The sequence below is a fragment of the Marmota flaviventris genome, chromosome 17, assembly GCF_047511675.1.
Source record: "Marmota flaviventris isolate mMarFla1 chromosome 17, mMarFla1.hap1, whole genome shotgun sequence".
NCBI classification, from domain to species: Eukaryota; Metazoa; Chordata; class Mammalia; order Rodentia; family Sciuridae; genus Marmota; species Marmota flaviventris.
In genome coordinates this window covers 24,144,968-24,158,234 of record NC_092514.1, presented here as the reverse complement: position 1 = coordinate 24,158,234, position 13,267 = coordinate 24,144,968, and the positions used below count along the sequence as shown (strand labels likewise).

At 50.8% G+C, this 13,267-nt stretch overlaps 1 protein-coding gene across 5 annotated transcripts in view; it reads right to left on the bottom strand.

Moving 5' to 3' along the window:
* Pik3r6 (phosphoinositide-3-kinase regulatory subunit 6) overlaps window positions 1-13,267 on the bottom strand; it is a 59,244-nt gene that overhangs the window by 21,178 nt on the left and 24,799 nt on the right. For 2 of the 5 annotated variants that reach the window (XM_027946828.2, XM_027946827.2), the window contains 11 exons: window positions 11,258-11,341; window positions 10,569-10,660; window positions 10,134-10,202; window positions 9,154-9,286; window positions 8,910-8,979; window positions 7,678-7,855; window positions 5,811-5,973; window positions 3,553-3,639; window positions 2,195-2,618; window positions 1,755-1,833; window positions 1,014-1,136 (listed from right to left, as the gene is read on the bottom strand). In XM_027946828.2, coding sequence (XP_027802629.2) covers window positions 1,014-1,136; window positions 1,755-1,833; window positions 2,195-2,618; window positions 3,553-3,639; window positions 5,811-5,973; window positions 7,678-7,855; window positions 8,910-8,979; window positions 9,154-9,286; window positions 10,134-10,202; window positions 10,569-10,660; window positions 11,258-11,341 — 1,502 coding nt within the window. Of the gene's footprint in view, window positions 1-1,013; window positions 1,137-1,754; window positions 1,834-2,194; window positions 2,619-3,552; window positions 3,640-5,810; window positions 5,974-7,677; window positions 7,856-8,909; window positions 8,980-9,153; window positions 9,287-10,133; window positions 10,203-10,568; window positions 10,661-11,257; window positions 11,342-13,267 lie in introns of those variants that run through there. The other 3 variants (XM_027946830.2, XM_027946829.2, XM_027946831.2) reach the window with 3 other exon arrangements.

Below are 13,267 nucleotides of genomic sequence, written 5' to 3'. Positions count from 1 at the left end.
GGTTTATGCAATTAAGAGCTTTAGAAACAACTGGTTAAACCTTTGGGGGAAAAAAAACTCCACAAAAATTATATATTTCACACAAATCATTAAAATTAATTGCAGACGGGCTAATTAATGAAATGCAAGAATAGAGGCACTAAAAGTGTTTTGGGTAAATTATCAGTGAATATTTAATCTTGGCAGAGTTTTTTCAAAGCATGGCCCCAAAGGCAGAAGCCATAAAGAATAAAAGTGAAACGTCTGTCTACACAAAAATGTTAAATTGTGCAAGGCAAATAGCTGATAGGTAAATTACAAAGAGAAAAAAAAAAGTCTGCAACATCTATGACAATAAAAAGGGTATAACTCTGAATACATAAAGGCCTTCTCAGGCCAGTTCTCTCCCGACTCCCAGACATACTTAGGCTATGGACGAATGGTCTATTCTTTTAACAGAGAATGTGCTCAGAGTCAGCCTGCCTGGTTCTATGTGGGACACCACTACTCATTTACATTGCTTGGGTCAAGTAATCAAATCTCTTCATGCCACAATTTCTTGATCTGTAAAATGGGGTTATAGCAACAATTTCTCCTGGAGACATGAGTACCTACCTGGGGCATGGTGTGAGAATTGGATGAGCAAGTCTCTTGGTGTAAGTACTCAGAGCATTGTAAGTGCTCAGGAAACACTGGTTGTTACAATCACAGAAAAATGATCCTAGAAAGCTCACCAAAGAAGGGCTATCCTTGGTCTACCCATTTATAAAAGGATATTTTACTTTGCCTTTTCTGTAACAGTCTGGACCAAAATCAGTGTCTTTCCAGATACTGGTTGAAGGGGGCTCTTCTTTGCATTCCCTTTTACCCTCCTCAGCACCCTGGAGACAGTCTCTTGAGGTCAAGGGTCAAGTGTAATATGTCCAAAGGACCTCCTCCCACTCCATCCCGCCCTCCTTCTCCACTTGGCTCCTCTGTCTCCCACTCTGCACAGACCCTCTGCCCTTCCCTCCCTCGCACCTCACCGCCCCTACCATCTGAGCCAGCTTGTGGATGGCGGGACACAGGGTGTTGACGGTGCTCTCATACCACGGGTCTGCGCGGCCCAGGAACGCAGCCAGCTCTCCCAGCTCCGGCTGCCTGGATGCTGAGGGTTCCTGGGGAAAAGGGGATGGGACAGACCTGTTAGGCCCTCCCTGGCTGGTCAGAGGACCCTAGACACCAGGGCCTGTGCTTTATGAATGTAGGTCAATCATTTAACCTTCTCCAGGCCTCAATATCCACACAATGCAAAGACAAATTAATCTTCTTCTTCATTAGCTCAGGCGAAGCAGGAAGAGCCTTTGCCAAGGATCACTTGCCAGGCACGTTGGCAAGTGATCTCAGGAATCCAGGTGTGTGGGTGTATGTGCGCCTGTGTGTGCACACGAGAGTGACAGAGAGAGGGACACTCACGTCTGAGGAGAAGCTTGCAACTAACTCCTTTGCAAAAACAAAATGAAACCCAGTGCAGACTGGCACTATGAGAGAACCTGTCTTTGGCCACATGTACCCCCCACCACCCCGCCAAGGCACCCCCAAACCTGTGACTTCTGAATCAGAAGTCTCTGCCAGCTCTACCTTCTAAGGCTGGTGATTCTGGTTCCTGAGCCAGGAGATGCCAGGCTGCAGATGTGTCTCTGCCCACCCAGCTCCCCTCGCCCCCCACCCCCCGGGCTCCCAGCCCTCCTCCACTCCTTCTCTATGGTCCCCTCGTCCCTCCTGAGTGCAGTCACCTCAGGCGCCAGCACGGGGATGTAATAGAGTTGCAGGCTGAGTCTGGGAGTGAGGCAGAACTTCTGAGTCTCCCGTTTCCTGGCAGTAGATAGCAAAGCACAGACAGTAAGAGCAGGGCAGGGGGCTGGCGTGAAACCGATATGACTCTGCCGTTTATTATTACTGGAATTTTGGAAGTTTGTACCAGCTCCCCGAGCCTCTGTTTTTCTCATCTGTGAAATGGGTGCAGTCATGACTCCCAGGCAGGGTGGTGATGGGGATCAGCAGTGCTCTGTGATGGCTGCACACAGGGTGTGCTATGTTGTGTCTGTCCCCTGTCCCACCCAGACCTCTCCTTTTGACCCTCAGTTGCTCCTCTCTGATCTTTCACCTGCACACACCAGGCCCACCTATGCCCCTGACCCACCTCAGCTCCCAGCCGTCCTCCTGGGGGCCCTACCTGAGTCTGTGGTAGGCCTGGGCCAGGCGCCCCAGCATCCTGTCGTCCCCCAGCACCAACACCCGTGCCGTGTGCAGCCGGGAGACCCCAGGCAGCAGCTCCCCGTCCCCACTGGGCCTGCCCGTCCTCCGGTGCAGCCCCAGTGGCCCATCCCAGCTGCTAGGTATCAAGAAGTCCGGGGGCCACATGCGCTTCTTGATGCCCCCTTTGCGCTGCAGGCCGGCCCGCTCCGTCTCCGGGCTGCCGGGGGCAGGGAGCTCATCAACTCCCACAGGAAGGTCTCGTTCAATGCCACTGTCAGTGGACAGCATGGACACCCGGGCCAAGTCCCGGTCTGGCCCAAGGCCCTGCAGATCCAAAGCCTCCAGGTCAGCACTGAGGTGCAGCTGGGATTGCGGGCGGAGGAAGAGAACCAGCTCCTTCCCTGGGACGGGAGCACAGGGAGGAGTGTCAGAGTGGTTAGGGCATCTGGGGCTGGCAGGGCCCCTCGCCAGAAAAGCCATGAAGGTTCCATGTTTCTCAAACCCTGTTCAGCTGAAGAAGCCCACAAGATGCTCTACAAAGGAACAAAGGTTCAGAATCCTGCACACTTCTGTCCCTTTGGGTTGAATCCCATAAGTGAAGATATTAAAGGATCTGAGAAGTCCTGCATTAAAGAAATCAGCTTAACCCAGCACCTCCTGAATTAAGCTGAGTCTGGCACCCTCCCAACCTTCTATTCCCTGTAGCTTCCAGAAGGATACCATCAGCTCCAGGGAAGATTTTCGAGCTTTTCTAATCTATCTTTGTTTTATCACACATGGGGAAACTGAGGCCCAGAGTGAGGAGCACATTTGCACAGCATGACCCAAAAGCATGCAAAATCAAATGTCAGGATCTGAACCCCGTCCCCTAGCCCTGCACTTCCCACCAAAACATACATCCTTGACCTCCCTCTTTTGCTTGAAAAGAGACAAGACGGGGGACACCAGAGTGAAGGGGAAACATTGGACAAGCAGGTCATTCTGGAAGGTCCCCTCCAGCCCTGGGAATCATAATGCTTTGTGCTAGCCTCTCTCTTGGGGACATTGTCTATTGGCATCAACATGGCCTAGTGGCATGTTCTGAGACCAGTGGCTAAAACCCTGAGCTATCCCAACATGGAGAAAATGTGTCATTGTTCCAGGTGCATGCAACGAACGACTTGGGGAAGAACAGAGAACACTGAGCTAGGCTTACAGACACACAGCACACATACAGAGGAGCACACAGAAACAGACACACAAAGACGTGTGCACAGACACTCACAGACATAAGCACACACACCACTGTTTCCAGCCAGCTCCCAAGGGGGGCTGGTCAGAGACATGGGCACGTACAGAGCTGCTCCTGGTCTGTCCACAGGTGGAAGGTGATGTAGGGGCTGGGCAGAGGGATGTTCGGTGGCCGGTCTTGGAGAGGATCACCTAAAGAAAGAAGCAGGCTGTGGGGACCACAGAGAGGAGGGTCGTGGGTTTCTCCTCCACCCTTTCCACCTGCCCAGCTCCTGTGGAGAAGCCTAGAGGGGTGGTAGGGACCCTCTCTGGCCCGTGTCTGGGCTTATGGGGTCTGCTTTTCCATTTCTGCCTTCAGCAGGTCATCCAGGGCCCGATGCTGCAGTCACCTCCTCGCCTAAGAATACTCAGGGGCTCCCTGTGTCCTACAAACTGCCCAGCTCAGCTGCAGGGCCCTTCGCAAATCAGCACAGTCCTTTCCAGACTTTTCTATTGTTGATCCTGCCCTCGGCACCGTGTGATAGTCACGTTGGTTTTTCCTGTTGTTCTTCAAACACCCTGCCCACACATCCAGTGAGGCAGGAAAGAACTCGATCTCTCAGAGCTGCTTCTGGTTGTATGCACCCCTCTGCTCCTGCCAGTCATGCCGAAGAGGCCCCATCAAATAAGGGCCAACCCCCCCTCCTGCCCCTCCTTCCATAACTTCTGATCACTGCGGTGGTCCATGGTGGTCATTCTCTCTGAGCAGAACTCATTGCGTACACATTGGGCACACCTAACCTGCAGCCTTAGGATTCGGCTGCTTCTGTTGAACTCCTACCCAGCTGTGGCCCCCTCCCTCATGAGGCTGTGAACTTCCTCAGGGGAGGGCAACCAAGCTTCATCCAGCACCTCCTACCTGCTAGGGGCTCTTCTACTCACCTGGCAGACATTGTAAGCATCTCTCTGGATCGTGCCAACGACCCTGGGGGACAGGTAACATAATCCTCAATTAACAGGGAGGAGCCAGGGCACAGAGAAGTGAAGTAACTGGCCCAAGGTCACAATGGTAAATGGCAGAGCAAAGATTTGAGCCCAAGCAGCCTGGCTCTCATCTATGACACTGTGCTGCTTATTGTCACTGTCCCATGCTGCCCCCTACAGCTGCAGGGTCTGGACCAGGGTGCTGGCTGATCAGTCAGATGCACAGGACAAGCCTAGGTAGGAGACAGGTGTCACCAGATGTGGCTTGGATGATGGGTGTGGCCCAGATGATCTCTCCTGATCAAAGCAGAGTGATGTGGAGTGTTAGCAAGTGGAACCTAACGAGAGAGTCCTACCGTTGGCCACAGGATTTGTTCCAGCTGCAGGAGGAGGGAGGCTCCCTGAGCAGCCCATTTCCATGTTGTGATCAGAGGCAGTTCAGAATTTTAAAGCAAAACAAAAGAAAGGAAAACCGGGAAGATGGAGTCTAGGCAGGGGCTTTCCTGCCGCCTCGCCCTGACTTTCTGCAGCCTCCATCCAACTGGGGGTTGGTCAAATTCAAGCCCCAGGGTTGGCACACTGACTTCTGGCAGTGGTTTCCAGCCCTTCATGCTGTGCCTTGTAACCATGCATGCCCAGAGAGTGACCATGTGTTCTGGGACATGCAGGCTGGCGCCTCCCATGTATACTTTGGGTGGCCCCGCAACAACAGGACACACATCAGAATCATCCTGCAACTGCCTGAAAACACATATTCTGGGTTCTCTGGGCTATTCTGGGTTTCCCCATCGACTTGGGGCTTGCCCCCATCAGTGTATGCCATTGATTTATGAGCATGCACATAGAGAGGAAGCATGCAGGTTAACAGTCTATGACATGGGATCTAAATGATGTGACTTTAGATCCTCTGCAGAATGTCTTCCCACCATCACATCTGTCTGTTATTCCTATGCAGTGGTGAAGAACTGGGCTGCCTGGATTTGAATCTTGGCTCTGCCACTTATGAGCTTAGTGATTTTCTAACTCACTGTTCTCCTCTGTAACTATGATCTAACTCACTATTCTCCTCTGTAAAAATGGTGAATAATAGTTTCTAATTCATAAGTTTACTGTGATTGGTTGACTTAATATATGCAATATATTTAAATATATGTAAAATGCTTGGAACTCCTACTGGGGTGTATAGTAGTAGGTCCTCTGTAGATTTTGCGAGTTATCCTGACCGAATGAGCCACCTTCTTAGCTCAGGACCTGCCATGTCCCTGGGCATTCCTATCAATCCACAGGCTACTATGACAGGCGCTGTCTGGCGCTGCCAAATCCTGGCTGACTCCAGGCGGGTACAGCGCTGCTCTCGGTCGCCCCCTGCCGTCAAGTGTCCCAGCAGGTCCCCAGCTTACCGCTGCAGCGTCCCCTTGTGGCCGCCGGCCCCAGCAGCGAGCAGTAAATATCCTCCAGCCTCTCCAGGTGTCCCGCCCGGCTTGGGCTGGCCTCGCTCGCCATCTGCTCCACTGCAGCCACCACTGCGTGGAAATAGTGCTCCAGGACACGGCGGGAGCTGGCCTGCGTGGAGGGACGTCAGAGCCTGAGCCCTGGCCCCGCATCCACCCAATCAGCTTTCATGCCAGCCCCACGAGGCACCTTGTCTCTGCTCCTGAGGGCTGGGTGGGAGCTGCCAGTCAAAGGCACCTGGACCTGACGTCTAGGGTCCACTCCTGCCCTGCAGCATTTTGCCCGGTGCTGCCTGCAACCAAGACTCATCTCTACCCCTCACACCCTGTTATGGGGACATAGTCTGTGGCCTGCAATGGTTTAAGGAGGGACACAACATTACCTAAAGGAAGGATCCGCCAAAGGATCCAAGGTATAGGGTTCAGGCTGTGGAGAATTTCATATGGAAAACAACAGTAGGAAGAGTAACCCATCAAATGCATTGGAGGGGGGTACCAGGGTTGAACCCAGGGGCACTTAACCACTGAGCCACATCCCCGGCTCTCTCTCTCTCTCTTTTTTTTTTTTTGTATTTTATTTAGAGACAGGGTCTTACTAGTTGCTTAGGGCCTTGCTAATATGCTGAGGCTGGCTTTGAACTCAAGATCCACCTACCTCAGCCTCTAGAGCTGCTGGAATTACAGGAGTGCGCCACTGTGCCTGGCCCATCAAATGCATTTTGATGAGCAAAACAGGGCCTGAGTCATGGAGTTGGAAAAAAAGAACTGAAGCCTCCCCTGCAAGCCCCAACACATACCCACTTCCTGAGGCAGGCTGAGTAGGGAACAGCTGAACCCTTAAGGGCATCCTTCTTTTGGGTGCCTGGCCCCTCCTGCAGCAACAGCATCACTGTCCCAAATCTTAGCATTTCCCAACCTTAACTGTCAAGGAATCCAACCTTCCCCAGTCTTCTCCACCACCCCACAAAAGGTGACCCCAACAGGCAGCAGTCCTCCACCACCCAAGATCCAACACCTGGTGCTAACCCTTGGCTAGAAAATCTCCAACCTACTTTATCTCTTGGGCCACATATAGGGGCCAAGTTTGAGTCAGAGAAAAGCTAGGAAATAAATAAGTGTTGGGAACAGACCAAATGTGCCACAACCAAAATGGGGGGTTGGTTAAATATAACAACACAGGACAAGAGAGAATATTGTGCAACTGTTAGAAGTTCATATTTTAGAAAGAAAATATTTCTTCGCGGCATATTTTCAATGGCATAGGAAGATAAATACACATGTGCCTGGAGACATATGCATTATATAAAACTGTTACAGAGTTTAATATCTTAATTTTTTTATAAAGGAGTGGGGGTGGGGGCTGGGAGGCAATTTAAATAGAAGCTTGATATAGGTTCAAATCCTAGCTCAGTCCCTTTGTATTTGTATGACCACAATGTTATCAACTTCTCTGTTGCTTTAGTGTCTCCATCTGTAAGTGTAGATGATAACTGCATCCATTAGGAGAATTTCAAAATGTGAGAAAACCGAAAGGGCTTAACAGAGTGCCTGGAACACCATAGACAACCAATAAACAGTGGCCATAATAATTACTGTTATTATTATTCAGGAAATATACTAAAATATTTAGTTCATGGCTCTTATTTCTGGGTGGAGGTGTTTTTATTTTCTTCATTAGCTTATCTGCACTTTTCAGATTGTCCTTAGTAAGCATGTATTCATTGCTGATTTGCGGGAGGAAAGGTGATATGAAACAGAAGCAGGAAGAGATCAGTGAGCGATTGGTGTGGATACGCAGGGCCTGGGCGTCAGTTACCTGCAGCTTCCTGTGCAGAGCACCAGCGTGGCAAGCCTCCCCCAGAGCCGCCTGCAGGGCGTGGGAAACCACGTGGCGCATGCAGGCCTCTGGGGTCACCTGGGCTGCCTCGATCTCCAGCAGCAGGGCACTGCACACAGAGGCGGACACCAGCTCAGGATCCACGAAGAGGAACACTCTGAGGGTGGGGGTGGGGGAAGGGGCAGGACTGATGAAGAGGACAGCTGGGAGAGGGGCCACTGGGGATGGGCACCCTCAAAGCTTGGAGCCACCTCTCCCCACACACACATACAACACAAGAATTCCTCTGAAAAGAGGAGCCTCAAATTTAAAAATCTATAGTGAGATGACAATAAGGGGTAGTGAGGACAACAGAACCTTTTAGGGGACAGCTCTAGTTCCCTCCGCTGCAGCCCACTGTCTTCACACAGGAAGCAGGACTAGCCCTGTGTCAAGGGAAGTTCCAAATCCTGCTCCCTCCCTCAGCATCCTGACCCAGGGACCTTGTCATCCTCTGGGAGGGACCCTAAGTCCTTCCTGCTAGAACAATGAACCAACCCATCTTCTCTCATCACCCCGAACACACCAGAAAACCATTCTTGAACACCCTCCTTCTGACTCAACTGTCACCCCACCTCTCCAGCACTAATTGCTCTGGGTCCCCCTCTACCTCCCTGCACTCTTTCTAAACCTCAACTCAAGCTGCACCTTTTCAATGTCAAGTCAGTGGAAGAGAGAGGCACATACCCCCATCGTCATCACCCCTCTCGCCAACACCAACAGTAGACAGTCCTATGTAAAAGGCTGGGCACACAGATTTCCTTGCATGATTGTGGCCTCAACCCGTACACTATGGATATTCTGGAGCTACCTCTGGCTGCCTGGCTGGTTTGATGCTCCATGATGGCCAAGGGCAGGATGGAGGTTCAACAGTAGAACTGCAGAGTAGCCTCAGGACCAGGACCAGGTGCACCCTCTGCCCATGAGCAGGATTGCTTTGAATCCAGCCAAGAACAGAGGCCTTTCCTTCCAACGGACTCCAGAAAAAGATATGTCCTGACAACTCTTGAACTCCAAGCTCAGGCCACTGCAGGACAGAAGTCATGGCCACCAAGCTCTGCCAGGACACTTCAATCTAGCCTCCTCTTTGGTCCTCCTGCTCATGATCAATCACACGAGAGCTTCAACACCTCAAAGGGGCTGCAGGCAGCAATCATAATGGAGTCACTCACCTCTCTTGGTAGGGATACAGTTCATTCGTCAAGTTCTGTTCAGCAATGACCATCCTTTGGTACAGTGTCCCTATAGACCAGACTAGGTCAGCCAATGAGGCTTTGAGTCTCTGACTCCCAATCCCCTCCCTCCCATGCAAGGTGCTGAGACTCTTGAGCTCCCTGGAATCGTGGAGAAAGGGGATAGACCTTGGGTGGTGCTTGCAAAGCAGCATGGGAGATGAGGCTGCCCAGTGGCTCTCACCTGGGACGGCTGTCTCTGTTTTCAGTCTTATGGCGCAGTCCAAGGCAACTGTGCAGTAGGGGGTGGGCAGGGTCAGTAACCTGGTGCAGAAGGCATAGGTTCTTTGGTAGAGTTCTTCTGTGATGCCTGTGGCCTGAACGAGAGGGAGGAGTTGGGGTGCCCCAAACTCTAGGTCATGAAGGGTCCTGGGTAGGGTGGGGGTGGGTGGGAGAGGAGGAAGGTGCTAGCCAGACTCAGCTCACAGCTCTCTTCCAAATCCACAACTTCCAGACTCTTCTCCCAGCATCTGAGACCTCCCTTGGATGCCCCACTCCAGCTAACCAAGAAAGAAATTCATCTCCTTGCACTCCGTGAGCTCCCCTCCCAACCCTTCTGCTCACCCAGGCCGCACACCTCTGCAGTTCTGCAGTCTCAGAATCTTGGAGTTACTCCTTGATTCTCCTTTGTTCCTCCTTGCATGCCACAGGTGTCTCCCACAATGCCCAGAGGTTCCCCTTCCGCCCCTTCCTCCTCTTCCTCTCTGTGCCCTGGGCCTGGGCCTTTGCTGGGGAGCCAAGCTCCATCCTTATCCCAGTATATGCATGTGGATCAAAGAGACTGGTTTGCTCCAGATTTGCTCTTCCTGCCCCTCCTCTTCTTCACCACTCCCTCCCACCCCACAAGACTACACACAGCTCCTGGGTACTTTTCCTAAGACATTAAAAATCTGTTTCCGGTATGTCTTTCCTTCTTGTAGGGATCAGTGATGTAGTAACTATGAGCAAACCCAAGCTGCTATTGGAAGCTCTCCATGAATTCTCCACACTGCCTCGGCTTCCCCGAGTAGGAGAGAAAGGGAGCTTACAAGCCAGTGTGCAGGAAGCAATCTGAGAGCTTGACTAAGCTTCCCCTGGCAGGGACTAGGTGAGAGGGGAGAGGACAGTGTTCCGCCCGACCACCTGTGGGGCACCACTACCACCTGGACCCAGCCCCCAGCTCACCTTAGTGAGCACATACATTAGAGTGTGTAGCAGGGGGATGATGATGTGCCGGAGGTCCTCGCTTTCTGCCTGGAAAACAGGAGATCCTGTGATGTGGGGGGGTGGGGGCAGACATCTCATCTTAACAGGAGGCAAGTTTGGGCAGGGGAGGGGGTGGAAGGCAGATCTCATTATGCCAAGAGGGTTAAAAAGGATAGAGGAGGAGTGGGGTGGGGAGGGAGCAGAGGTACGGCAGCCCCTGTATGCGTGGGGCGTGGGTACAGGGAACTCTGTGGGGGGAGGTAACATAAAGAAAATATTGCTTATCTAAAAGTCTAAGAGGGACATATGCATGGTAACACCAAGCATATGACCCCACAAATGATCCAAGTCTGGGGACACAGAGCTAATGAGCCCCTCTCAATCCCGTTTACCTCCCGGAAGCCCAGAACCCACCTTTTCCAGCTCTCTGAGCAGAATGCGGACCAGCACTGGGCTCTTACCAGGATCTCGCTCAACCTTCTTATGCAGGGACCACCTCCACATGCCTGGACCAGGAGACAGGGGAACCCAGCAAGACCAGGCAAGGCAGACAGCTCTTAGAAAAGATTCCTCTGAGCAGGACCCTGAGCCTGGGGCCCAACACTGACCCTGCAGCCAGCCTTGGGCTCCAGGTGCACATCATAGGTGGATTCCTCCATATGGGGGGACTCTGTTCTGCAACCCTTAGTGGACAGCAAATTCCCGGGGCAAAAATGAGGGGAGGATGATAAATGTGGAGAAAGTATATGCATGTGGATCATAGAGACTGGTTTACAAATGCGTGTCTCAGCCACCTTCTGGAAGTTCTATTGGCCTAGAGGGGAGTTTCGTTTGGAAATAGAGCTAGGCACGGTGGCTAAGAAAGAGAAGGGCAGATCCTCAATGTACTCTCCCACAGCTGGTGGGAAGGTTACACTAGGGAGCAGAGAAGCCATTTCTGGTGGACCTCCAGTTTCTGGGTGTTTCCAGCGGGGAGGGCTCTAGGCTGGAAGCCCCTGCCTGCTGGCTCCATGTCAGGATCCTTCCTGAATACATGGGCAGAGATGGAGGGGTGGGGTGGGGGAGGCAAAGCGAATGGCTGCTGCCTGCTTAGTGGCTCTTACCCTGGTTGCTCTGCAGGGCGGGGGCTTGGGCACTGAGCTCCCGGAGCACAGCTTGAACACTTCTCTGCAGGTCCAACTCTGCATCTGGAGGTAGGGGGTCTTTGAGCCAGGAACTTGGAGTTAGACCCACCTGGCCTCACTCCTGCACCCACCTCTCTTTGCCCTGAAAATATCTTTAGCCTTTCCATGAACCTCAAGAGGTTCCCACAAGTAATCAACCAGCACACGGGTCAAGGCTGGAAGATGGCATTTCCATCCGTAATTCTATGTCCTTGGTCCTCTGGAAAGCCAGCATTTCCCAGTAAAATCAGCATTTCCCAAAATGCAGTTCTACAGTTCAAGTTACTCATAATCAACAGCAGTCCCAAAATACTAAATTGGAAATCTCCAGAAATAAATAACTGATAAGTTGTAAATTGCTTGCCATTCTGAGTATCATAATGAAATTTCATATCATGCTGCTCTCCATCTCACTGTTCAGCGTATCCATGCTGTGTACACTACCCATCTGATAGTCACTGAGTAGTTGTCTTTGGTTGCCAGATTGACCATCCTAGTATAGTAGTGTTTGGGCTCAAGTAACTTTTATTTTACTTAATAATGGCCCCCAAAGCATTAGAGAAGGACTCAAAGATGCACAAGGGCATAAAACATGGAAGAACAGATAAATTCTTACTGCAAGGAATATGGGGGAAAAAAACCCAGAATTACAGCTAAGGATTTGGTAATCTCTGGGGCTTCAGGCATTCACTAAGGTTCTTAGAATGTATTTCCGGTGGATAAAGAGGGACTATTTTTTACTCCTGATGATATGCAATATGATTTTTGGTGATGTATAACAATCTTAAAATTTGAATAACTATGCATTTATTTTAATGTATATTTAAAAAATATGTATAACTAGTCCCTCAATCTATACATGAAACTAAAATTTAAAGTCAATTTAAAGAAACATATGAGCTAAACACCATATAACAAGGGGTAACAAAGACCGTCCTTGATCAAACCTTCCTTAGCTCCTCTGAACTCTCTTCTCAACCAGGCCTTGACCTTCCTTATTGCCTGCTCTGTTTTGGGCCTGTCCAGCCCAGTTTTGGTAAGAATCCTGCTAAGTCAGTTTAAAGAGCTTTCCCCACCCTTGATCTCTTCATTCCCCAATTTCCATGTATAAGACCTGCCTCTAGTAAGAATCCTGTCCAGTCAGTTTAGCAAGAATCCCTCTCTGTGGATATCTCCTCTTGGGGTGTTTCTATCCAAGGATCCTGCTCCCCAGCTGTTTTCCTTATTCTGAGTTGAGCCTGCTCTCTCTTTCCTATTGCAATCGTTTTTCAACAAAGTCTGCCTTATTGCTTGACAAGAGTCAGAATACTTTTTTTTTCTTTAATAGTGGTATGTTGATGTGGCAAAAACATAAAGTTGGTACAAGAAGAAGCAATGGACATTTGCAAAGTGTGGTAGCCAGGAAAATGCACCTTGCTGATAGTCCGATATTGGGAGTTTAATTGACCCTGGCCCCGCAGCTGCTGTGCTGTGAAATCCATTGCTCCTTGTGGACCACACTCCTGGACAACATGGCCGGCAATAGGGATTCCAAAGGCATCCCCAAGAGATACCTGCTGGGACAGCTACCTTTGCCTCAAAGCTCTCCACCATCCTGCTGATCCTTTCTCAGATTAATTTATGCAAAATCCCATCCCAGACAGTCTTAGACATTTCCACCCGGCCTTGCTTCTCTTTCTCTTTCCTTTGGGGTCAGATTTGCATTGCTGTGGGGCAGCTCACCCTCCCAGCAACCTCCTCATCTTCTGTCTGTCAGGTGTTTCCTCGAATACATCCTTGCACATCTAAGCTTGTCTTGGTGTCCGCTTCTTGGAGGATCCAGCATAGACAGGAAGTGTAGGAAACACTCCCCACACAACAAATTCCTCTTTGTAGTGAGCTCCCACCAAGAGTTTGTCCTTACAGGCAAATGTAGAGTCTGGAGGTCGCAGACAAGGGAGGACCACATGC